At 43.2% G+C, this 25513-nt stretch overlaps 1 protein-coding gene across 2 annotated transcripts in view; it reads left to right on the top strand.

Annotated features, from left to right (window-relative positions):
- The window catches only part of LOC112221268 (proton-coupled amino acid transporter 1), a 34941-nt gene extending 13671 nt beyond the window's left edge, over window positions 1–21270 (top strand). For both annotated transcript variants that reach the window (XM_042303434.1, XM_042303433.1), the window contains 10 exons: window positions 401–527; window positions 801–891; window positions 1929–2017; window positions 2823–2912; window positions 3116–3200; window positions 4021–4239; window positions 7220–7318; window positions 7490–7656; window positions 16369–16538; window positions 18011–21270. In XM_042303434.1, coding sequence (XP_042159368.1) covers window positions 401–527; window positions 801–891; window positions 1929–2017; window positions 2823–2912; window positions 3116–3200; window positions 4021–4239; window positions 7220–7318; window positions 7490–7656; window positions 16369–16538; window positions 18011–18285 — 1412 coding nt within the window. In that variant the 3' untranslated portion in view covers window positions 18286–21270. The remainder of the gene's footprint in view (window positions 1–400; window positions 528–800; window positions 892–1928; window positions 2018–2822; window positions 2913–3115; window positions 3201–4020; window positions 4240–7219; window positions 7319–7489; window positions 7657–16368; window positions 16539–18010) is intronic.
- Window positions 21271–25513: the final 4243 nt, after the last annotated feature.

The raw sequence follows: 25513 nt of genomic DNA, 5'->3' as shown, positions 1-25513 counted from the left end.
CACACATTTTCCCACACAGGATATCTCTGTTTCAATACTTCCCATTCAGTGATGATTCTTTTAGATGAGAAGTAGCCTAAAGTGTCTTGTTAGTGGCCCATCATGAGATCATTAGCTTACAGCAATAACCCGCTGCGTTGTTTGCGTCAACAAGCCAGGGCCTAGTCTCGCGGACTGATTTTTATGGCTTAGAACTCTGGTCCTTCTGTGGGGATTCTGTGTAGTAGAACCCTGCTATCGACAGTATGAAGTCATGTCATCTCAGCGACAGAATTAAGACGTTCTTCTGACTGAGGGAGTTGAATTAAGTATTTATTTGAAGTTTCTCTTCTACCCATGTAACAACATTGTAGCTACATAGCAACTTAATGTAGACGGACTGTGTGTCCCCGTATTGCAGGCCCAGGTCCAGTTCTCTCCAGGATATCAGCGAGCACCTCTGAGGAGGATGTTCTCTGTCCTACTCCACCTCTCCCCCCAGGACCTGATTCTCAGTATGAGAGAATCGGAGGCCAAACAGGGGCTTCGTAAGTAATGGTTATGTTACATGCAAAGATTTATTTTTTTAAATTCCAGATCTTGGTCGTTACAAAGCGCAACTCGATTGTATTGAAACTGTGACTTTTTATTTCCAAAGTAAAAGTCCTTAGCAGTTTCCATCCTGAGACCTTCCTCAGGCCCCATACAAAGAGCTGATTTTATGAGTGTGTGAGAGAGCCTGCATTCATAATTGTTTGATTCCATTATTGTGTTGCGTGATGTGATTTGACACTGATCATGTTTTATTTGTTATGTTGTAGGTTTTTACAGACCCTGATCCACCTCCTGAAGGGGAACATTGGTACAGGGTTGCTAGGTCTACCTCTGGCTGTCAGGAACGCAGGCCTTGTGGTAAGGTTTAGGGTTAGAAGGGGGACATTGGTACGGGGCTGCTAGGTCTACCTCTGGCTGTCAGGAACGCAGGCCTTGTGGTAAGGGTTAGGGTTCGAAAGGGGACATTGGTACGGGGCTGCTAGGTCTACCTCTGGCTGTCAGGAACGCAGGCCTTGTGGTTAGGGTTCGAAGGGGGACATTGGTACGGGGCTGCTAGGTCTACCTCTGGCTGTCAGGAACGCAGGCCTTGTGGTAAGCAAACAGTTAACAATGAAGTAATAATAATTCCTGATAACCAAATACCCATTCTACCAGACTCAGCCTTAGAACGGTCACCCTGCCTGTTCTACCAGACTTTATTTGTGTTCTCTTTTATTTGTTCAAAACCGTTTATCATTATTCAAACAATCTTACTTTGATCTATTCTAGGGCTCCTTGGTAGATGTCCATTGCTAATACTTTTATTCTGCAAGTGCAGTGTGAGGGAATGACAGAATCCCAATGAGACAACACCTAACGACAGAATCCCAATGAGACAACACCTAACGACAGAATCCCAATGAGACAACACCTAACGACAGAATCCCAATGAGACAACACCCTAACGACAGAATCCCAATGAGACAACACCCTAACGACAGAATCCCAATGAGACAACACCTAACGACAGAATCCCAATGACAGAATCCCAATGAGACAACACCTAACGACAGAATCCCAATGAGACAACACCTAACGACAGAATCCCAATGAGACAACACCTAACGACAGAATCCCAATGAGACAACACCTAACGACAGAATCCCAATGAGACAACACCTAACGACAGAATCCCAATGAGACAACACCTAACGACAGAATCCCAATGAGACAACACCTAACGACAGAATCCCAATGAGACAACACCTAACGACAGAATCCCAATGAGACAACACCTAACGACAGAATCCCAATGAGACAACACCTAACGACAGAATCCCAATGAGACAACACCTAACGACAGAATCCCAATGAGACAACACCTAATGACACTTATCTTCTCTCTTCCTTTCCAGTTAGGACCTCTGAGTCTGTTTGCCATGGGGATAATAGCAGTCCACTGTATGAACCTGCTTGTAATCTGTTCTCACCACCTCAGTGTAAAGTAAGTGGAGCCTTTCTCACACCTTCTGCCTGCAGTGCACCTCAGTTGTTCCATAAACGGATCCTATTGTTGTGGATACTGTTGTGCAACTAGTTTGAGTCAAGCATCAAGAAGAGAAGTACAGTACTTTCACATTGTGCACTTCCTCTTTTTGAGTTTGACGTCTATGAGGAAATCTCTCACGTTGTCCTGGAAACTGGAATGGTGAAATGTGTTCAGTTCATAGATTAGCGTAAGTCAAAGTCACCTAAATGCAGCTATGCCATCAAGCCTAGTATTGGATAAAGCAGGATTTTTAATGAAGCGAACCAAGCCAGTCATAGGTCCACTGTGTTCACACCCTTATGGGTGTGTTCAGACTGCAAGGTATGTTGTTGATCTGGTGCGGTTAGTTTCCTTTATAGGAGAAGTGAAAACCATTGTATTTTGTAATACAAACAAACCAAACCTTAATGAGTACGGTGTGTGAATGCACCGTACTTCTCATTTCTGTAGAATGTCCTACATCCATTGTTCACAACCCTGTTCTCTATTAACCACATGATTAACCTATGTCGTGTACCACTGTCAGATTCCTCACGCTAGTGACCAGGTACCAGGCCCCCAGCTGAACACTGTCATGTTTAGTGAACATGGGGTCAACACTGTGTATGGTCATTTTGGTTTTGTGTTTTAGATGGTCGTTGATTTCTGGGCCCATTATTCAGTTTAGTCTTATAGACCATAATGATTAATGTTCCATGGACAGGGTAGACCTGATCCCAGGTCAGCACTCTTACCCTGAGTGATGGTCCCTCTGTTCTAGGTTGAACAAGCCCTTTCTGGACTATGGCGATGCTGTGCAGTATGGTATGGAGAATGTCTCGTGGCTGAGAAGGCACTCAATATGGGGGAGGTAAATATAGAACGTGTCTACAGGAAGGTGATGAATCATGAAATGTATTCTTTAATAACAAGTCAAACTCCCTTTATTCTTATATATTATGACTTGTGATTTGACCTTTATTCAATAAGAGTTCTCAACTCCTCAGTGTTTGGGGGTCCTTCTAATGTGTAGAACAGATGTTGATTTGGGTCCTTGTTCCTGTTTTCCTTCAGGCGGATAGTGAACGTGTTTTTGATCATCACCCAGCTGGGTTTCTGCTGTGTCTACTTCGTCTTCCTCAGTGACAATATCAAACAGGTAGGGGACATGGTGTCATGTTCATATTTGGCTAGTACTGTTTCTCACCACAAGGTGGTGGTGTTTACTTCTTCCTGAGCAGTAACAGCAGTGTGGATGTTATCATCACTGGAGTGGACAAGATACCAGCAGTAACAGCAGTGTGGATGTTATCATCACTGGAGTGGACAAGATACCAGCAGTAACAGCAGTGTGGATGTTATCATCACTGGAGTGGACAAGATACCAGCAGTAACAGCAGTGTGGATGTTATCATCACTGGAGTGGACAAGATACCAGCAGTACCAGCAGTTTGGATGTTATCATCACTGGAGTGGACAAGATACCAGCAGTTTAGATGTTATCATCACTGGAGTGGACAAGATACCAGCAGTGTGGATGTTATCGTCACTGGAGTGGACAAGATACCAGCAGTGTGGATGTTATCGTCACTGGAGTGGACAAGATACCAGCAGTGTGGATGTTGTCATCACTGGAGTGGACAAGATACCAGCAGTAACAGCAGTGTGGATGTTGTCATCACTGGAGTGGACAAGATACCAGCAGTAACAGCAGTGTGGATGTTATCATCACTGGAGTGGACAAGATACCAGCAGTACCAGCAGTTTGGATGTTATCATCACTGGAGTGGACAAGATACCAGCAGTATCTTCTGCTCATGCTGTTACTCAGCTATACTATGCCCTCTGTCCGGCCCTCTGTTCGGTCCTGTCATCACAGTTGCTTGAACTTTGCTGGGAAGGGTAATGTGAAGAAAATGCGAGAGAGTTTGAAAAGGATACCCTAACGTGTTCATTGTTTTGTGGCATTCTTCCTTAAGGTGGTGGAAGCTTCTAATGGGACAACCATGAACTGCCACAGCAACCAGACGGCTGTCACCGTCCCCAGCTTTGACTCCCGTCTCTACATGTTGTGTTTCCTGCCAGCTGTTATACTCTTGGTGTTCACCCGCAACCTGAAGTACCTGGCCCCCCTCTCTCTGGTAGCCAACCTGGCCATGTGTACTAGCCTGGTCCTCATCTACTTCTTCTGCTTCACGGTACGTACTGCAGGACTGTCTTCTGCTTCACGGTACGTACTGCAGGACTGTCTTCTGCTTCACGGTACGTACTGCAGGACTGTCTTCTGCTTCACGGTACGTACTGCAGGACTGTCTTCTGCTTCACGGTACGTACTGCAGGACTGTCTTCTGCTTCACGGTACGTACTGCAGGACTGTCTTCTGCTTCACGGTACGTACTGCAGGACTGTCTTCTGCTTCACGGTACGTACTGCAGGACTGTCTTCTGCTTCACGGTAGGTACTGCAGGACAGTTCTGCTTCACGGTAGGTACTGCAGGACTGTCTTCTGCTTCACGGTACATACTTTCTTCTTGGGGAGGGACTAACATGATGCTTAAGTACTCTGAAGTGTTACATTTCTAACTCAAAACAGCAGTACAGAATTTCATCAACATCTTTGTTTTCGTTAATAAAATAAAAACATTCTTTCAAAATGTTGATGTTTATTTAGTTATGAATCCATAACGAATTACTATTGGAATAAATGTCAGTGAATTACAGAAATATTGGAACAAAGTAGTCTAATGAAGGTAAAACAAATGGTTGCTTACTGGAAAATACTCTTTTAAACACACCTGGTCACGTTGTACAGCGCCATTATGGCTATTAGCAGGGCTATATATTGGCCTTTATGGGCAGCACACAATTGGCCCAGAGCTTCTCTCCCTCTGAAAACAGAAATGCATGTTTTGGCCTTTATTCAGATTTCAATTGCTCTTTCGTTTTTAAAAAAACAAACAAAATAACCACCATAATATTGTTATATATTATCAAGTTGATGACACCGTCATATAGCGGCACCTACATAAGGCTGAGTGACTCACTCATTCATGACTTTGGATCAAAATAAATAAGTACCAACATTCTTTCTGATAGTCTTTAATAAAGAAATGTTTTGGTTATCCTGACCTGGACACCATGTACAGTATTATAATAGCCCATTATGGGCTGGTAGCAGGACAATAAACCTTTACCAACACCCCAGTATGTTGATACTTTGTGGATGGGACTCCAGAGTGGATGGGGGCTCCCACAGTGCAAAATGTGTTGCTACAGATGCAGGTTCGATACCCGTGCCGGCCGCCACCGGGAAACCCATGAGGAGGCTTTTGGTTTTAATTTAGAATCCTTCAATCCTCTATATGTAATTATTGGCGAAGTGTCGTCATATTTTTCGATGTAGTGTAGGCCTATCGTAGGCGACATGAGTCTCACTCATGTTGAGTAATGTGCTATTAAAAGTGGTGTAGGTGTTATTTATTTAAAGAGCATATTGAATTTGAAGCAAAAGCCTACAACTTTTAGCATCGTTTTGCGCTGCTCTGAGACAAGAATGGGGACTGGTCTTATTAGAATTTTATTTTCACTTAATATCTGTTTGGGTATTGGTTAGACTAGAATCAAAACATTTAGTTGCAGAAATGTTATGCTCTTAATGTAATCTTTATTCAACTAGGCAAGTCAGTTCAGAACAAATTCTTATTTACAAGGACAGCCTACTCTGTCCTACCCATCCGGGAATTGAATCCCGGTCTCCCGCATGCCCTGCACGCACAAGGGGATTCTTTAAGCTAAATAGCACAGTACTGTACTGCCGACCGTCAGGTTGTACAGCGCCATATTTTCCGTTCTATCCTAACAGAAACCCAGAGTTTTTTTTTTTATGGAATAGAAATACGATAATATTAATCAAATGAATTATGCAAGTACCAATCAAAGGTTTTGACACCTATTCATTCCAGGATCTTTATTTATTTTTTACTATTTCCTACATTGTAGAATAATAGTGAAGACATCACAACTATGAAATAACACATATGGAATCAATCACAAATTCTTATTGACAAGGACCGCCTACTCCGTCCTCCCCGTCGATGAATTGAACCCCCGGTCTCCCGCGTTCCCGCATTTTCTAGTACAGCCATTATTGAAGGTACTCGAGGTCACGGAGAAAGTCTGGAGATGGCCTGCTCTCTTATGCAAGGAACTCTACACTTTCCCATGTTTACTACAGTATGTATTGTAGGCTATGTTTACTTGCCAGACTGCACAGTAGCCTAATAAACAAATGCTAGCCCTAACACTTTGTAGTTAGTCTAGCAGCCATCTATCTAAACTTATAGTAATCAAGGTCTACCGACCGGGGGCCCTCATTGATCATCAGATATATTAAAAAACTGCAAAAATTTGTCTCCACCCTACGGCAAAATTTGTAGAATTGCAAGAAATTAGCTGTAAAATTGCACATTTTTCTCTCTGTCAATGGCAAAATGAGTAGAATTGCCCCAACAAAATGTTGGTTCGGGCCCCTAAAAGGCTAGGGTTGTCTCTGACCGCATGTGGGAGGTATGGATGTAGGTGCAGACCTGTGAGCTACTTCATGATAAGTTCCCATTCTTTTAATGCAAAAGACCTTCAGAATGGTGAGAGAAAAATGCATGCTGAGGGCAAATAGAGAGTAACTGCCAAAATAAAGGAAATACTTGAGTAAATGAGGGATACAAAGTATATTGAAAGCAGATGCTTCCACACTGGTGCATTTCCGGCTGAAAGACACAATGTTGCAGTTTTATAACTAATTTCCTATAATAAAAATAAATGAATATACATTGATGGCTCATGACGTGTTCACATACTATCACGGCACCCCCCCCAAAAAAAAAAAAAAAAAAACTACAGCAGTAGGGGGCCCTCTGCCGTGGGGCTGTGTGCTTTGCCAGGGTTACCACCGCATCAACAAAACATCAAATGATGGAATTTTGCGTGAAATAATGGTGTCACATCCCTCCAACAGAGTCCTAGACACTTGTAGAATCTACGCCAAGGCGCATTGAAGCTTTTCTGGTGGCTCGTGTTGGACGAGAGCCCTATTATGTGAACTGCTAATTTATGTTCACTGTTATATATTTTATTCGATTGCCTGACTGTTTGTAACCTTTTTTCCCCTGTGATATCCAGAACATACCAAATCGTATCAGCCTGCCGAAGGTGGGTCATGCCAAAGACTACCCTCTCTTCTTTGGAACGGCCATCTTTGCTTTCGAGGGGATAGGAGTGGTAACATATTACTGTTCATGTTCAACATATGCCACAAAAATATTACTGTGTACATGATAACATTTACATGTTATTACAACATACTACTACAGTTAGAGCTGTGTAGTTTCATTGGTATAATGGCAACTTAAGGTGAAGTGTTAACTAACGTTGTTCCTCTCCATGTCTCAGGTCCTGCCCCTGGAGAACAAGATGCAGAAGCCTCAGAGTTTCAATATGGTTCTATATCTGGGAATGGGCATCGTCACCTTCCTCTATATCAGCTTGGGGACCATAGGGTACATCACCTTTGGAGAGGCCATAGGGGGAAGTATCACCCTTAACTTACCCAACTGCTGGTGAGTTCTTCTTACAATGTCCTGAAGATGTCCTGCTATATACAATCACATAGATACTGAAGAAATGGTGCTGTATAGAATCACATAGATACGGATGAGATGGTGCTATATAGAATCACATAGATACTGATGAGATGGTGCTCTATAGAATCACATAGATACTGATGAGATGGTGCTGTATAGAATCACATAGATACTGATGAGATGGTGCTATATAGAATCACATAGATACTGAAGATATGGTGCTATATAGAATCACATAGATACGGATGAGATGGTGCTATATAGAATCACATAGATACTGAAGAGATGGTGCTATATAGAATCACATAGATACTGAAGATATGGTGCTATATAGAATCACATAGATACGGATGAGATGGTGCTATATAGAATCACATAGATACTGAAGAGATGGTGCTATATAGAATCACATAGATACTGAAGAGATGGTGCTGTATAGAATCACATAGATACTGAAGAGATGGTGCTATATAGAATCACATAGATACTGAAGAGATGGTGCTATATAGAATCACAAAGCACCATTATGTACCACTGGTAATAGTAATTGTATTCATCGATAGGTTTTGGTCATTTTTAGATTGCCTGAAGAATGTGTTATCAGATTTAGGAATGATGTCTTATTTAGGAGAGAAAATAACACATATTTCACCAAGACCTGGACACCTTCTGTTCTGACCATCTATCGACCTGGACACCTTCTGTTCTGACCATCTATCGACCTGGACACCTTCTGTTCTGACCATCTATACACCTGGACACCTTCTGTTCTGACCATCTATCGACCTGGACACCTTCTGTTCTGACCATCTATCGACCTGGACACCTTCTGTTCTGACCATCTATCGACCTGGACACCTTCTGTTCTGACCATCTATACACCTGGACACCTTCTGTTCTGACCATCTATACACCTGGACACCTTCTGTTCTGACCATCTATCGACCTGGACACCTTCTGTTCTGACCATCTATCGACCTGGACACCTTCTGTTCTGACCATCTATACACCTGGACACCTTCTGTTCTGACCATCTATCGACCTGGACACCTTCTGTTCTGACCGTTATCGACCTGGACACCTTCTGTTCTGACCATCTATCGACCTGGACACCTTCTGTTCTGACCGTCTATAGACCTGGACACCTTCTGTTCTGACCATCTATAGACCTGGACACCTTCTGTTCTGACCATCTATACACCTGGACACCTTCTGTTCTGACCATCTATCGACCTGGACACCTTCTGTTCTGACCATCTATAGACCTGGACACCTTCTGTTCTGACCATCTATCGACCTGGACACCTTCTGTTCTGACCATCTATCGACCTGGACACCTTCTGTTCTGACCATCTATCGACCTGGACACCTTCTGTTCTGACCATCTATAGACCTGGACACCTTCTGTTCTGACCATCTATCGACCTGGACACCTTCTGTTCTGACCATCTATCGACCTGGACACCTTCTGTTCTGACCATCTATACACCTGGACACCTTCTGTTCTGACCATCTATACACCTGGACACCTTCTGTTCTGACCATCTATACACCTGGACACCTTCTGTTCTGACCATCTGTACACCTGGACACCTTCTGTTCTGACCATCTATAGACCTGGACACCTTCTGTTCTGACCATCTATCGACCTGGACACCTTCTGTTCTGACCATCTATCGACCTGGACACCTTCTGTTCTGACCATCTATCGACCTGGACACCTTCTGTTCTGACCATCTATCGACCTGGACACCTTCTGTTCTGACCATCTATCGACCTGGACACCTTCTGTTCTGACCATCTATCGACCTGGACACCTTCTGTTCTGACCATCTATAGACCTGGACACCTTCTGTTCTGACCATCTATCGACCTGGACACCTTCTGTTCTGACCATCTATCGACCTGGACACCTTCTGTTCTGACCATCTATAGACCTGGACACCTTCTGTTCTGACCATCTATCGACCTGGACACCTTCTGTTCTGACCATCTATCGATGGACACCTTCTGTTCTGACCATCTATCGACCTGGACACCTTCTGTTCTGACCATCTATACACCTGACACCTTCTGTTCTGACCATCTATACAGGACACCTTCTGTTCTGACCATCTATACACCTGGACACCTTCTGTTCTGACCATCTATACACCTGACACCTTCTGTTCTGACCATCTGTACACCTGGACACCTTCTGTTCTGACCATCTGTACACCTGACACCTTCTGTTCTGACCATCTATACACCTGGACACCTTCTGTTCTGACCATCTATACACCTGGACACCTTCTGTTCTGACCATCTATACACCTGTACACCTTCTGTTCTGACCATCTATACACCTGGACACCTTCTGTTCTGACCATCTATACACCTGGACACCTTCTGTTCTGACCATCTATACACCTGGACACCTTCTGTTCTGACCATCTATACACCTGGACACCTTCTGTTCTGACCATCTGTACACCTGGACACCTTCTGTTCTGACCATCTGTACACCTGACACCTTCTGTTCTGACCATCTATACACCTGGACACCTTCTGTTCTGACCATCTATACACCTGTTCTGTTCTGACCATCTATACACCTGGACACCTTCTGTTCTGACCATCTATACACCTGGACACCTTCTGTTCTGACCATCTATACACCTGGACACCTTCTGTTCTGACCATCTATACACCTGGACACCTTCTGTTCTGACCATCTATACACCTGGACACCTTCTGTTCTGACCATCTATACACCTGGACACCTTCTGTTCTGACCATCTATACACCTGGACACCTTCTGTTCTGACCATCTATAGACTTGGACACCTTCTGTTCTGACCGTCTATAGACCTGGGTTCTTTACTGACCGTCTATAGACCTGGACACCTTCTGTTCTGAATCGTTCTATACACCTGGACACCTTCTGTTCTGACCGTCTATACACCTGGACACCTTGTTGTTCTGATTCATACACCTGACACCATCAGTGTTAATATACACCTGGACACCTTCTGTTCTGATTCATCTATAGACTACACCTTCAGTGTGAATCTGATAGGAGACTTCACCTTCATGATGTAAAGCAAGACTCAATGTTCTGGGAAAACAATCAGTGTTGAGATCGGGTTTTTTCTGACCCCTGTTTTTCAGTGAGCTGACTGATCAGTGGAATTGATTGGATGTTAAATAGATCTAGCCAGGTCAGCAGGTTATGAGCCTGTAGGAAAGTGGCAGACAATGATAAGCCGTTTGTTTAGCCTCATGCAAACCACACTTGATAGGAAAATAGCTGCAGCATTAGTTTCCTCAATCACTGACTTGTGGCCATTCATATCAGACTACATCAGTGTTAATCAGGGGTTCACTCATATCAGACTACATCAGTGTTAATCGGGGGTTCATTCATATCAGACTACATCAGTGTTAATCGGGGGTTCATTCATATCAGACTACATCAGTGTTAATCGGGGGTTCATTCATATCAGACTACATCAGTGTTAATCGGGGGTTCATTCATATCAGACTACATCAGTGTTAATCAGGGGTTCACTCATATCAGACTACATCAGTGTTAATCGGGGGTTCATTCATATCAGACTACATCAGTGTTAATCGGGGGTTCATTCATATCAGACTACATCAGTGTTAATCGGGGGTTCATTCATATCAGACTACATCAGTGTTAATCGGGTTCACTCCCAACTTGAGTTGCAGCGGTCAGAAATGAGTTGTAACCACCGTCTGTGTGTCGGTCTGCGTGATGTATCATTGACAAAATGCTATAGTGTTTAACTATTACTAAAGGTGGTTCCTCATTTTAAAGCCCAGTCTTACTTGCTGAGAGCTTACAGAGCTTGCTGTTTTTAATGCTCCTTTGAAACACTAGAGGGCGTCTTTGAGCACATCTACGCTGTCTCGTCTTTGTGATCATTCTTTTATTAAGGAAAACACAAAGATGTTGAACAAGTACTGTGTGGTTCTTTCTATTGGACGTATAGTATATATATCATGACCTATCGGCAGGTTGTTTTTGATTATTTTGCGGATTATAATAAATTAACTTTGTTAAGGGTTGATGCATTTTCGTCAGGGTTGTTAATAAATGTCTAACTTTATTCTTGTCTGGTGAACTGTTGTCATCTGGTGGTCTGATTTTTAATTTAGTTCAAGCATTTTAGTTATATAAAAATAAGTAACTACGGGATCCTTGAATAATTTAAACAGTAAATGAACTGCACCATGTTGGCTAAAGCACTTGCAATCACAAATGCATGCGGACGTTTTTTTTTTAATCTTGTTTTTTTACCATTCTTATTCGCCAATGCCTGTCACGTGATCGGGTCCTTCTCTCAGGCATCGCAGCTCCGAACTAGACGTGAAGACAGACAGACGGACGGAATGGTGCACGTTCCTATTCCAAGGCGCATAATTGAAGATGTTGGAAGAAATGTCCACGTTTTACTTTTAGTCTGCCAACAAGATGAGTAGGGGCCTAATGAACAGCAAAAGCACTAGCCTACGAATGTCAATCTACTATCCCTGCATAGTACAACAGTTGACCTATTCTATTGGTCAACTTGTTCTTCTGTGCGAGAAATAAATATCCCAAACATACTCTGGGACAGTTGTGGGAGGCGATAGATCCCAAATTAATACAACTGTACATATAAAAAAAAAATGTTTTGAAAGCAATCAGGCTGATGCAACAGATCACAACGTTTAGCTTAAAATGTTAATAAACCATGAGGCTATTTCTTCACATTATAAGCGCAGCAATACACACACTGCAGTAGGCTTTAAGCACAAATGGTTCTAAATGCAATTAGAGGGGGAAAACACCATTCGCTAAAGTGCACTGCAAATGAGAGCCCTTACATATGACAGAGATGAACATATCATTCAGACATGTAGGAGGGAAGATCTAAAGATGCCACAACGATCATGTGTTAATATGGGTTGTTAATATGGGTTGTTGATATGGGTTGTTGATATGGGTTGTTGATATGGGAACGAACAGTGACTCAAGTATGTCAACAGAATCGAGCCTTTTTAGATATTAATAAATAATCCTACATTATATTTGTCAAATATAATGTAGTCTCATAGGTGTTGTGTGTGCGCGTACGTAAGTGTCATTAAAGTTTGAATGTGACTGTACATCAAATGTTGCTACGGTAAAACATTTTGATAGCTATAATTTTCACCTGACACGATAACTTCAGTCTACTATTTAATACTTGCGTTATATGTTGGCATGCATAGCCTTTATTTAACACGTACTGGGTTTTTGAATGGTGTGGTAGACATTACACTGAATCATACAGTATTATGTGGTCATACAGTATTATGTGGTAGACATTACACTGAATCATACAGTATTATGTGGTAGACATTACACTGAATCATACAGTATTATGTGGTAGACATTGCACTGAATCATACAGTATTATGTGGTAGACATTGCACTGAATCATACAGTATTATGTGGTAGACATTGCACTGAATCATACAGTATTATGTGGTAGACATTGCACTGAATCATACAGTATTATGTGGTAGACATTGCACTGAATCATACAGTATTATGTGGTAGACATTACACTGAATCATACAGTATTATGTGGTAGACATTACACTGAATCATACAGTATTATGTGGTAGACATTACACTGAATCATACAGTATTATGTGGTAGACATTACACTGAATCATACAGTATTATGTGGTAGACATTGCACTGAATCATACAGTATTATGTGGTAGACATTACACTGAATCATACAGTATTATGTGGTAGACATTACACTGAATCATACAGTATTATGTGGTAGACATTAAATCAAATCAAATCAAATTTTATTTGTCACATACACATGGTTAGCAGATGTTAATGCGAGTGTAGCGAAATGCTTGTGCTTCTAGTTCCGACAATGCAGTAATAACCAACAAGTAATCTAACTAACAATTCCAAAACTACTGTCTTATACACAGTGTAAGGGGATAAAGAATATGTACATAAGGATATATGAATGAGTGATGGTACAGAGCAGCATAGGCAAGATACAGTAGCTGATATCGAGTACAGTATATACATATGAGATGAGTATGTAAACAAAGTGGCATAGTTAAAGTGGCTAGTGATACATGTATTACATAAGGATGCAGTCGATGATATAGAGTACAGTATCAACGTATGCATATGAGATGAATAATGTAGGGTATGTAAACATTATATAAGGTAGCATTGTTTAAAGTGGCTAGTGATATATTTACATCATTTCCCAGCAATTCCCATTATTAAAGTGGCTGGAGTTGAGTCAGTGTCAGTGTGTTGGAAGCAGCAACTCAATGTTAGTGGTGGCTGTTTAACAGTCTGATGGCCTTGAGATAGAAGCTGTTTTTCAGTCTCTCGGTCCCAGCTTTGATGCACCTGTACTGACCTCGCCTTCTGGATGATAGCGGGGTGAACAGGCAGTGGCTCGGGTGGTTGATGTCCTTGATGATCTTTATGGCCTTCCTGTAACATCGGGTGGTGTAGGTGTCCTGGAGGGCAGGTAGTTTGCCCCCGGTGATGCGTTGTGCAGACCTCACTACCCTCTGGAGAGCCTTACAGTTGAGGGCGGAGCAGTTGCTGTACCAGGCGGTGATACAGCCCGCCAGGATGCTCTCGATTGTGCATCTGTAGAAGTTTGGGAGTGCTTTTGGTGACAAGCCAATTTCTTCAGCCTCCTGAGGTTGAAGAGGCGCTGCTGCGCCTTCTTCACGATGCTGTCTGTGTGAGTGGACCAATTCAGTTTGTCTGTGATGTGTATGCCGAGGAACTTAAAACTTGCTACCCTCTCCACTACTGTTCCATCGATGTGGATAGGGGGTGTTCCCTCTGCTGTTTCCTGAAGTCCACAATCATCTCCTTAGTTTTGTTGACGTTGAGTGTGAGGTTGTTTTCCTGACACCACACTCCGAGGGCCCTCACCTCCTCCCTGTGAGGCCGTCTCGTGTTGAGGATCGTTGTTGGTAATCAAGCCTACCACTGTTGTGTCGTCCGCAAACTTGATGATTGAGTTGGAGTGTGCGTGCGTGGCCTACGCAGTCTAGGGTGGGTGAACAGGGAGTACAGGAGAGGGCTCAGAATCATACAGTATTATGTGGTAGACACCCTTGTGGGGCCCCAGTGTTGAGGATCAGCGGGGGTAGGAGATGTTGTTGCCTACCCTCACCACCTGGGGGACATTACACTGAATCGGCCCGTCAGGAAGTCCAGTACCCAGTCAGTTGCATACAGTAGGTAGACATTACACTGGCGGGGTCGAGACCCAGGGTCTCGAGCTTGATGAATCATACAGTAGCTTGGAGGGTACTATGGTGTTGAATGCCGAGCTGTAGTCGATGAACAGCATTCTCACATAGGTATTCCTCTTGTCCAGATGGGTTAGGGCAGTGTGCAGTGTGGTTGAGATTGCATCGTCTGTGGACCTATTTGGGTGGTAAGCAAATTGGAGTGGGTCTAGGGTGTCAGGTAGGGTGGAGGTGATATGGTCCATTACACTGAATCCTACAGTATTATGTGGTCATACAGTTATGTGGTAGACATTGCACTGAATTATACAGTATTATGTGGTAGACATTGCACTGAATCATACAGTATTATGTGGTCATACAGTATTATGTGGTAGACATTACACTGAATCATACAGTATTATGTGGTAGACATTACACTGAATCATACAGTATTATGTGGTAGACATGGGCTGAGAACCTACAGGATGGTAGATCTCCAGGAAGAGGGTTGGGCTGAGAACCTACAGGACGGTTGATCTCCAGGAAGAGGGTTGGGCTGAGAACCTACAGGATGGTAGATCTCCAGGAAGAGGGTTGGGCTGAGAACCTACAGGATGGTAGATCTCCAGGAAGAGGGTTGGGCTGAGAACCTACAGGACGGTAGATCTCCAGGAAGAGGGTTGGGCAGCCCTGATTTATGAGATCCTGTTGGTCTAGGTTATTTATGGGTTGATCATATAGAAATATAAAAACATTCTTCTTAGGCCCATAGTAAATTTAAATTACCATTTTTTTCATTTGTTTGTAATAACCCATAGCCTTCTGGGAATGTTATGAAGTCCAACATTTTATGGGCGGAGTTAGGAAGTTGGCTGTCAGAAGTATTAAAATGGAAAGGTCATTTTTATCTGTCTGCATATTTCAAGACATGGCATATGAGGGTGCAATCGATGTATTGGATGATACTATTCCTGTCAGTCATCTTGAAAAACATTATTCTTGAACTGGATATCAACCAATTCTCCATCTTTAACACAATGGAAAGGTCAAATGCTTTATTATGTAAATGTTGAAAGTGTGTGGGGTGACTGACAGAAACAAAATGGTGCAGTTTGAGGCCATGTGGCGGAGAGAGATGGAGGTGTAAGCAGGTGGGTCTGAGAAGGTGTGATGTTGTCATTTGTATGTGTATGTTTTGTATTGTAAAAAAAAAAAAAAAAAAAAAAACATTGGGAAAATTATGGCTCACAACCATGGTGGCTGTGTCTGCCTTTGACATTAACCTCTGTCTGTCTCTCTCTTTTTCTCTCTTCTTTCTCTCTCTCTCACTGTCGCTCTCTCTGTTTCTCTTGCTTTCTCTTTCTCTCTCTCTCTCTGTGTCTCTCTCTCTATGTCTTTCTCTCTATCTAGGATGTATCAGATTGTAAAGCTGCTCTACTGTTTCGGTATCTACATCACCTTTGCCCTTCAGTTCTACGTGCCAGCTGAGATCCTGATTCCTCCGGTGGTGTCCCGTGTCTCCGAGAGATGGAAACTGCCGGTAGATCTTCTGATCCGTGCTGCGCTTGTCGTTTTTACCTGTGAGTATGACGTCTGTCTTTCTGTCTGACGCCCCCAGGGCAGTCTACCATCTCCAACACCTCAGTGTGTACAGTCGTGGCCAAAAGTTTTGTGAATGACACAAATATTAATTTCCACAAAGTCTGCTGCTTCAGTGTCTTTAGATATTTTTGTCAGATGTTACTATGGAATACTGAAGTATAATTACAAGCATTTCACAAGTGTCAAAGGCCTATATTGACAATTACATGAAGTTGATGCAAAGAGTCAATATTTGCAGTGTTGACCCTTATTTTTCAAGACCTCTGCAATCCACGCTGGCATGATGTCAATTAACTTCTGGGCCACATCCTGACTGATGGCAGCCCATTCTTGCATAATCGATGCTTGGAGTTTGTCAGAATTTGTGGGTTTTTGTTTGTCTACCCGCCTCTTGAGGATTGACTACAAAACCCCAATAGGATTAAGGTCTGGGGAGTTTCCTGGCCATGGACCCAAAATACCGATGTTTTGATCCCCGAGCCACTTAGTTATCACTTTTGCCTTATGGCAAGGTGCTCCATCATGTTGGAAAAGCCATTGTTCGTCACCAAACTGTTCCTGGATGGGAGAAGTTGCTCTCAGAGGATGTGTTGGTACCATTCTTTATTCATGGCTGTGTTCTTAGGCAAAATTGTGCGTGAGCCCACTCCCTTTGCTGAGAAGCAACCCCACACATGAATGGTCTCAGGATGCTTTACTGTTGGCATGACACAGGACTGATGGTAGCGCTCACCTTGTCTTCACAGGACAAGCTTTTTTCCGGATGCCCCAAACAATCAGAAAGGGGTTGTTAGCGCGCACTGCGCCCGGCCCGCCACAGGAGTCGCTGGTGCGCGATGAGACAAGGATATCCCTACCGGCCAAACCCTCCCTAACCCGGACGATGCTAGGCCAATTGTGCGTCGCCCCACGGACCTCCCGGTCGCGGCCGGTTACGACAGAGCCTGGGCGCGAACCCAGAGTCTCTGGTGGCACAGCTGGCGCTGCAGTACAGCGCCACTGCGCCACCCGGGAGGCCCTCAAGTCCCTTCTTATACAACAGACTTTAAAGGTCCAATGCAGCAGTTTTATCTTAACATCAAATCATTTGTGGGTAATAATTAAGTACCTTACTGTGATTTGTTTAAATTAAAATGGTTGAAAATAAACAAAAATAGCTTATTAGCAAAGAGCCATTTCTCAAGCAAGAATCTTGCTAGGACTGTCTGGGAGGAGTTTAAAGAGGGAGGGGAAAACTAAAAATGAGCTGTTATTGGCAGAGAGATTTGGAACTCTTTCTCATTAGTCTAACTAATTCACTGAATGGTGATGTCACCATGGAAGCCCAAAACTCCATCCAACCAAAACGGACTGAAATTCCAGGTGGTCTTTTCAAACAGCTTTTACACTAAAAGGGGCATATTATCATTTTCACAATTTCACATACTATTATTCCAACCTCTCTCCCCAGGTGTCCTGGCCATATTGATCCCCCAGCTGGACCTGGTCATCTCTTTAGTGGGGTCCATCAGCAGCAGTTTCCTGGCTCTCATCTTCCCTCCACTCCTCCAGATCCTCACCTACCACAACGAAGGTCTGTCTCCCTGGGTCATCGTCAAGAACACCCTGATCTCTGTCATCGGCTTCATCGGCTTCATCACTGGCACCTATATATCCATCACAGAGATCATCAAACGCAACGGCAGACATGACAATCTGGATGTGACCTTCTTCCAGGTCCAGTGAGAGATTTAGTGAGGAAGAGGAGGATATCTTGACAGTGGTTGGTCTGGCAAACAGTGGAGGCTGGTGGGTGGAGAAATCTGAGGACAGGTTCGTTCTAGAATGGATGCTACTTTCCTCCGATTTAAGGTGACACCAGCCTCCACTGCTGTCAAACAATCCAACCCAGAAGTCCTCACCCTGGCTACAGCCATGTTTTTGTTTTTCTCACTTGCTCCATTGTCCATTGATTACACATTTATTGATATTGTGAGTCTGCTTACTGTTGTGGTTATTGGTCGCTGTGGAACAATTATTTAATGGAATAGAAGTGTTAAATCAACTATTTTCTACAGTAGCTGTATAGCCAAGTAGAGAACGTGTTCTTCTGACACGAGCGTCATTCTCTCTGTGCCTCATGAACTTCGATGTTTTTAACTTAATTTTATTACATACTTTTTATATTTTAAACTCTGCTATGCCGCAAGCGCACCTTCTATCTTACATGTTTTATTATTTTATGTTGAATCATTTAACCAAATCATTGAATTTTGTTAAAACATCCTGGGATGTTAAAGGTTAAAGTTGTTTTAAGTGATCAAATTAAGGCAATAAGGTACTTATGTGCCTTATTGCTATTATAAACTGGTTACTAATGTAATTAGAGCAGTAAAAATACATGTTTTGTCATACCCGTGGTATATGGTCTGATACACCACGGCTTTCAACCAATCAGCATTCAGAGCTCGAACCACCCGAGTTAATAATATCATTTAAATAACAGTTAAGTGGCATTTTGAATGATATCTTCATTCTACAGACCTTACAAAGAGGAAGATGTATGTTTTTAACCACAGCGTGACTAGACTATTTCCAATAGAAATGGTAAATGACTGACCGTGTTTAATAAGACTATCAGAACACAACAACCTGTAGTCTGTTGATCACCGTCGTCATTACATCGTAGCTATGACGATGACCGTTGAATAACGTTTACTGATTGACTATATTTTAGAGACAAGATGTAATAGTTGAAAGTTCACTTTTTTGTTGTTTTTAAAAGGTAAAGCTTCATTTACATTTTTAAGGCAAGCTGACTAGATCACCTACTGTAATACTGATGAACTTGAGGGACTGTAAAAGAGAAAATACATAACAATGTGTGTTATTGTAGAGCTAATACCATTTTTGTTATTTCTCAGTTGATGTTATTTATGTTGGCATTTTCATTTCTTACATTTGTCTCAGGTTGGGCACTGGATTTATTCATGTTACTAATCTTCCAGTTATCACAACGGCTATTTCATTTGTTTTATCACTTGTCTCGCTTGTACCAACGGTTTGAGTTTTTAGACTGAGGTGGGCCCAGATTAGACTGGGTTGGACTGAGGTGGGCCCAGATTAGACTGGGTTGGACTGAGGTGGGCCCAGATTAGACTGGGTTGGACTGAGGTGGGCCCAGATTAGACTGGGTTGGACTGAGGTGGGCCCAGATTAGACTGGGTTGGACTGAGGTGGGCCCAGATTAGACTGGGTTGGACTGAGGTGGGCCCAGATTAGACTGGGTTGGACTGAGGTGGGCCCAGATTAGACTGGGTTGGACTGAGGTGGGCCCAGATTAGACTGGGTTGGACTGAGGTGGGCCCAGATTAGACTGGGTTGGACTGAGGTGGGCCCAGATTAGACTGGGTTGGATATCATGGTGATGTCACATTGTGATGTCACATGGCATTGGGAGAATTTAACTGATAGTTGGTCTCTTCAACTAGTCTTGAATAATGGCAGGTTTGAACTATTGTTGAGTTTGCACTTTATTGTTGCTGAAATATAGTATTCTGAATTTCCCGTGAGAGAATACTACTGAACATTTTATAACGGGTCTTTTTTCGTGATCTTGAACATGTAAAAAGAAAATATGTTTTTATTTCATTACAGTCTAAATGGGAAAAAGTTCACAATTCTGGAAATTATACTAGCTTTGAATAATGGCAGGTTTGAACTATTGAGTTTGCACTTTATTTTAAATCAAATATAGTATTCATGAACATGTCATTTTTATTTTTTAATCATTTTTTATTTTATTTCATTACAACCTAAATGAAAGAAGTTCACACTTCTGGAAATTATACTTAAGCATTTTTGTTGCTTGTTGTGTTGTTGATGGGAATTCTGATGTTTACATCCCCTTAAAAATTGTACTCATCATATAGGTTACGTCCCAAATTGCAGCCTATTCCCTTCGTAGTGCACTACTGTTGAGCAGAGTCCTATTGGCCCTTGTCAAATGTATTGCACTATAATAGGGAATTGGGTGGCATTTGGGATGTAGGCAGTCTCGTTCACTAGTCTGTCTCTCTGGACATTAGCTACAAGGGGATGTTACTTGGAGGTTACCCATCATAGAACTGAAAGATCCTCTCCGGTACTTGTTAGCCAGTAGTTCTGGACAAAATTAGGCCCCTGAAAGTGGTATAGTACGGCGTATGTCCCACCACATTGCTCTCTGCTCATAGATGATGCATGTATGAACTACACATTGACACATCCAGCCCAAAGCGGGAGTAAAAATTTTTTTTTAAAAAGAGTACTATTTGCCAAAGTACCGGAGCATGTCAGTAGTTGAGGCGGCAGGTAGCCTAGTGGTTAAAGCGTTGGGCCAGTAACCGAAAGGTTGCTGGATTGAATCCCCAAACTGACAAGGTAAAAATCTGTCATTCTGCCCCTGAACAACACAGTTAACAAACTGTTCCCCGGTGGCCGTCATTGTATATAAGAATTTGTTCTTAACTGACTTGCCTAGTTAAATAAAGGTACATGTTTATTATCTTTTTTTTTTAATGTCTTTTAATGGAAATAAATATTTGCATATCATGAATACCTCAACTATCAACACAGCTTGTCTTGGGGTTTTTACAGATGTATGTTAAGCCAGAGTAATATTGTACATTTTGAGTCACAATGTACTGTAATTTCAGCAAAAATAAAAACGAATGCGTATATAAGAAAAGATGAGCATATTTCCTCACTATCTGAAATGCTCTCCGCTATCTGAAATGCTCTCCGCTATCTGAAATGCTCTCCGCTATCTGAAATGCTCTCCGCTATCTGAAATGCTCTCCGCTATCTGAAATGCTCTCCGCTTAAGTTGTTTGGACTTCCTTGTATGCTTTCTGTTTAATTGTCCTGTTTTTACTGAGCTGTTGAGTGCCATGGAGAGAGTGGTTTGGGGTGATGTCTTCTTTAACTTCTCTATAGGAGCTACACCAGGGTTCCCACCAGGGTTCCCCAACTTGTGGCCCGCAGGTGGTTTTATTTGGACAGTAGAGATAACAGCGAGAGGTATCACTATGGACAGACTGGACAGTAGGGATACCTCTCGCTGTAATCACTATGGACAGACTGGACAGTAGAGATACCTCTCGCTGTAATCACTATGGACAGACTGGACAGTAGGGATACCTCTCGCTGTAATCACTATGGACAGACTGGACAGTAGAGATACCTCTCGCTGTAATCACTATGGACAGACTGGACAGTAGAGATACCTCTCGCTGTAATCACTATGGACAGGCTGGAAGTAGGGATACCTCTCGCTGTTATCACTATGGACAGACTGGAAGTAGAGATGCTCTCGCTGTAATCACTATGGACAGACTGGACAGTAGGGATACCTCTCGCTGTAATCACTATGGACAGACTGGACAGTAGGGATACCTCTCGCTGTAATCACTATGGACAGACTGGACAGTAGGGATGCCTCTCGATGTTATCACTATGGACAGGCTGGACAGTAGAGATACCTCTCGCTGTAATCACTATGGACAGACTGGACAGTAGGGATACTCTCGCTGTAATCACTATGGACAGACTGGACAGTAGGGATACCTCTCGCTGTAATCACTATGGACAGACTGGACAGTAGGGATACCTCTCGCTGTAATCACTATGGACAGACTGGACAGTAGGGATACCTCTGCTGTAATCACTATGGACAGACTGGACAGTAGGGATACCTCTCGCTGTAATCACTATGGACAGACTGGACAGTAGGGATACTCTCGCTTTATCACTATGGACAGACTGGACAGTAGGGATTTCACTGTAATCACTATGGACAGACTGGACAGTAGGGATACCTCTCGCTGTAATCACTATGGACAGACTGGACAGTAGGGATACCTCTCGCTGTAATCACTATGGACAGAACTGGACAGTAGAGATACCTCTCGCTGTAATCACTATGGACAGACTGGACAGTAGGGATGCCTCTCGCTGTAATCACTATGGACAGACTGGACAGTAGAGATACCTCTCGCTGTAATCACTATGGACAGACTGGACAGTAGAGATACCTCTCGCTGTAATCACTATGGACAGACTGGACAGTAGGGATACCTCTCGCTGTAATCACTATGGACAGACTGGACAGTTACCTCTCGCTGTAATCACTATGGACAGACTGGACAGTAGGGATACCTCTCGCTGTAATCACTATGGACAGACTGGACAGTAGGGATACCTCTCGCTGTAATCACTATGGACAGACTGGACAGTAGAGATACCTCTCGCTGTAATCACTATGGACAGGCTGGACAGTAGGGATACCTCTCGCTGTTATCACTATGGACAGACTGGACAGTAGGGATGCCTCTCGATGTTATCACTATGGACAGGCTGGACAGTAGAGATACCTCTCGCTGTAATCACTATGGACAGACTGGACAGTAGGGATACCTCTCGCTGTAATCACTATGGACAGACTGGACAGTAGGGATACCTCTCGCTGTAATCACTATGGACAGACTGGACAGTAGGGATACCTCTCGCTGTAATCACTATGGACAGACTGGACAGTAGGGATACCTCTCGCTGTAATCACTATGGACAGACTGGACAGTAGGGATACCTCTCGCTGTTATCACTATGGACAGACTGGACAGTAGGGATACCTCTCGCTGTAATCACTATGGACAGACTGGACAGTAGGGATACCTCTCGCTGTTATCACTATGGACAGACTGGACAGTAGGGATGCCTCTCGATGTTATCACTATGGACAGGCTGGACAGTAGAGATACCTCTCGCTGTAATCACTATGGACAGACTGGACAGTAGGGATACCTCTCGCTGTAATCACTATGGACAGACTGGACAGTAGGGATACCTCTCGCTGTAATCACTATGGACAGACTGGACAGTAGGGATACCTCTCGCTGTAATCACTATGGACAGACTGGACAGTAGGGATACCTCTCGCTGTAATCACTATGGACAGACTGGACAGTAGAGATACCTCTCGCTGTAATCACTATGGACAGACTGGACAGTAGGGATACCTCTCGCTGTAATCACTATGGACAGACTGGACAGTAGAGATACCTCTCGCTGTAATCACTATGGACAGACTGGACAGTAGGGATGCCTCTCGATGTAATCACTATGGACAGACTGGACAGTAGGGATACCTCTCGCTGTTATCACTATGGACAGACTGGACAGTAGGGATGCCTCTCGCTGTTATCACTATGGACAGACTGGACAGTAGGGATACCTCTCGCTGTAATCACTATGGACAGACTGGACAGTAGGGATACCTCTCACTGTAATCACTATGGACAGGCTGGACAGTAGGGATACCTCTCACTGTAATCACTATGGACAGACTGGACAGTAGGGATACCTCTCGCTGTAATCACTATGGACAGACTGGACAGTAGGGATACCTCTCGCTGTAATCACTATGGACAGACTGGACAGTAGAGATACCTCTCGCTGTAATCACTATGGACAGACTGGACAGTAGGGATGCCTCTCGCTGTAATCACTATGGACAGACTGGACAGTAGAGATACCTCTCGCTGTAATCACTATGGACAGACTGGACAGTAGAGATACCTCTCGCTGTAATCACTATGGACAGACTGGACAGTAGGGATGCCTCTCGCTGTAATCACTATGGACAGACTGGACAGTAGGGATACCTCTCGCTGTAATCACTATGGACAGGCTGGACAGTAGGGATACCTCTCGCTGTAATCACTATGGACAGACTGGACAGTAGGGATACCTCTCGCTGTAATCACTATGGACAGGCTGGACAGTAGGGATACCTCTCGCTGTAATCACTATGGACAGACTGGACAGTAGGGATGCCTCTCGCTGTAATCACTATGGACAGGCTGGACAGTAGGGATACCTCTCGCTGTTATCACTATGGACAGACTGGACAGTAGGGATACCTCTCGCTGTAATCACTATGGACAGACTGGACAGTAGGGATACCTCTCGCTGTAATCACTATGGACAGACTGGACAGTAGGGATACCTCTCGCTGTAATCACTATGGACAGACTGGACAGTAAGTAAATGGGATTAATCACACGTGTGTATGAGAGAGGGCCGTTGGTTATTTAGTTCTGTATGTGCAACCTAGACTCGGGTAGACGTAACATGGTAAATGTCAATCCTGGACACTCACTTTAAACCAGGCATGTCAGTGAAGAACAAATTCTTATTTACAATGACGGCATCGGAACAGTGGATTAACTGCCTTGTTCAGGGGCAGAACGACAGATTTGTACCATTTTAGCTCAGGGATTCACTCTAGCAACCTTTCTGTTACTGGCCCAATTCTCTAACCACTGGGCTACCTGCCGCCCTGATTTAGTATGATATGTTATGTTTCATATGGTATGTATTCCTTTGTGGATGCCCATCTATTTCGTATGATATGTTACTAATTACAATTTGTACGATATGTTATGAATTTGCTTAACATATGTTATGAATTCCAATTTGTTGTAGCCAACATTAGCTAGGTGGCTAACGTTAGCTAGGCTAAGGGTTAGGGTTAGGAGTTAGGTTAAAGGGTTAAGGGAATGGTTAGCTAGCATGCTTAGTAGTAATTAGTTGCAAAGTGGATAATTAGCTACCATGCTCAAGTTGTCCGTGATCAGATTCAAACACGAAACCTTTGGGTTGCCTGATGTTACGTTATATACGCTCACCCCTTTCCAACCACCCTACTTTAATTTTATACCTTAAGTAACTGTCTGTTTTAATGTAACCATACCAAATGTAACATATCATACTAATGTGGTTGTTACTTTACTATGTTACGTCTCGTTCTTGAGACCAGGCTGGTATGCGTTGTTTGATTCTGCAATGCGTAATGAACATACCATCTGTAACACAGGCTACGCAGCCTCAATGTTTCAGTCTGCAGTAGAGAGAAGGTGAAGTGGAGTGATGT

The sequence above is a fragment of the Oncorhynchus tshawytscha genome, linkage group LG21 (assembly GCF_018296145.1).
Source record: "Oncorhynchus tshawytscha isolate Ot180627B linkage group LG21, Otsh_v2.0, whole genome shotgun sequence".
Taxonomy (NCBI): Eukaryota; Metazoa; Chordata; class Actinopteri; order Salmoniformes; family Salmonidae; genus Oncorhynchus; species Oncorhynchus tshawytscha.
Note: the sequence above shows the minus strand (reverse complement) of the source record. Positions and strands in the feature narration are given on the sequence as shown.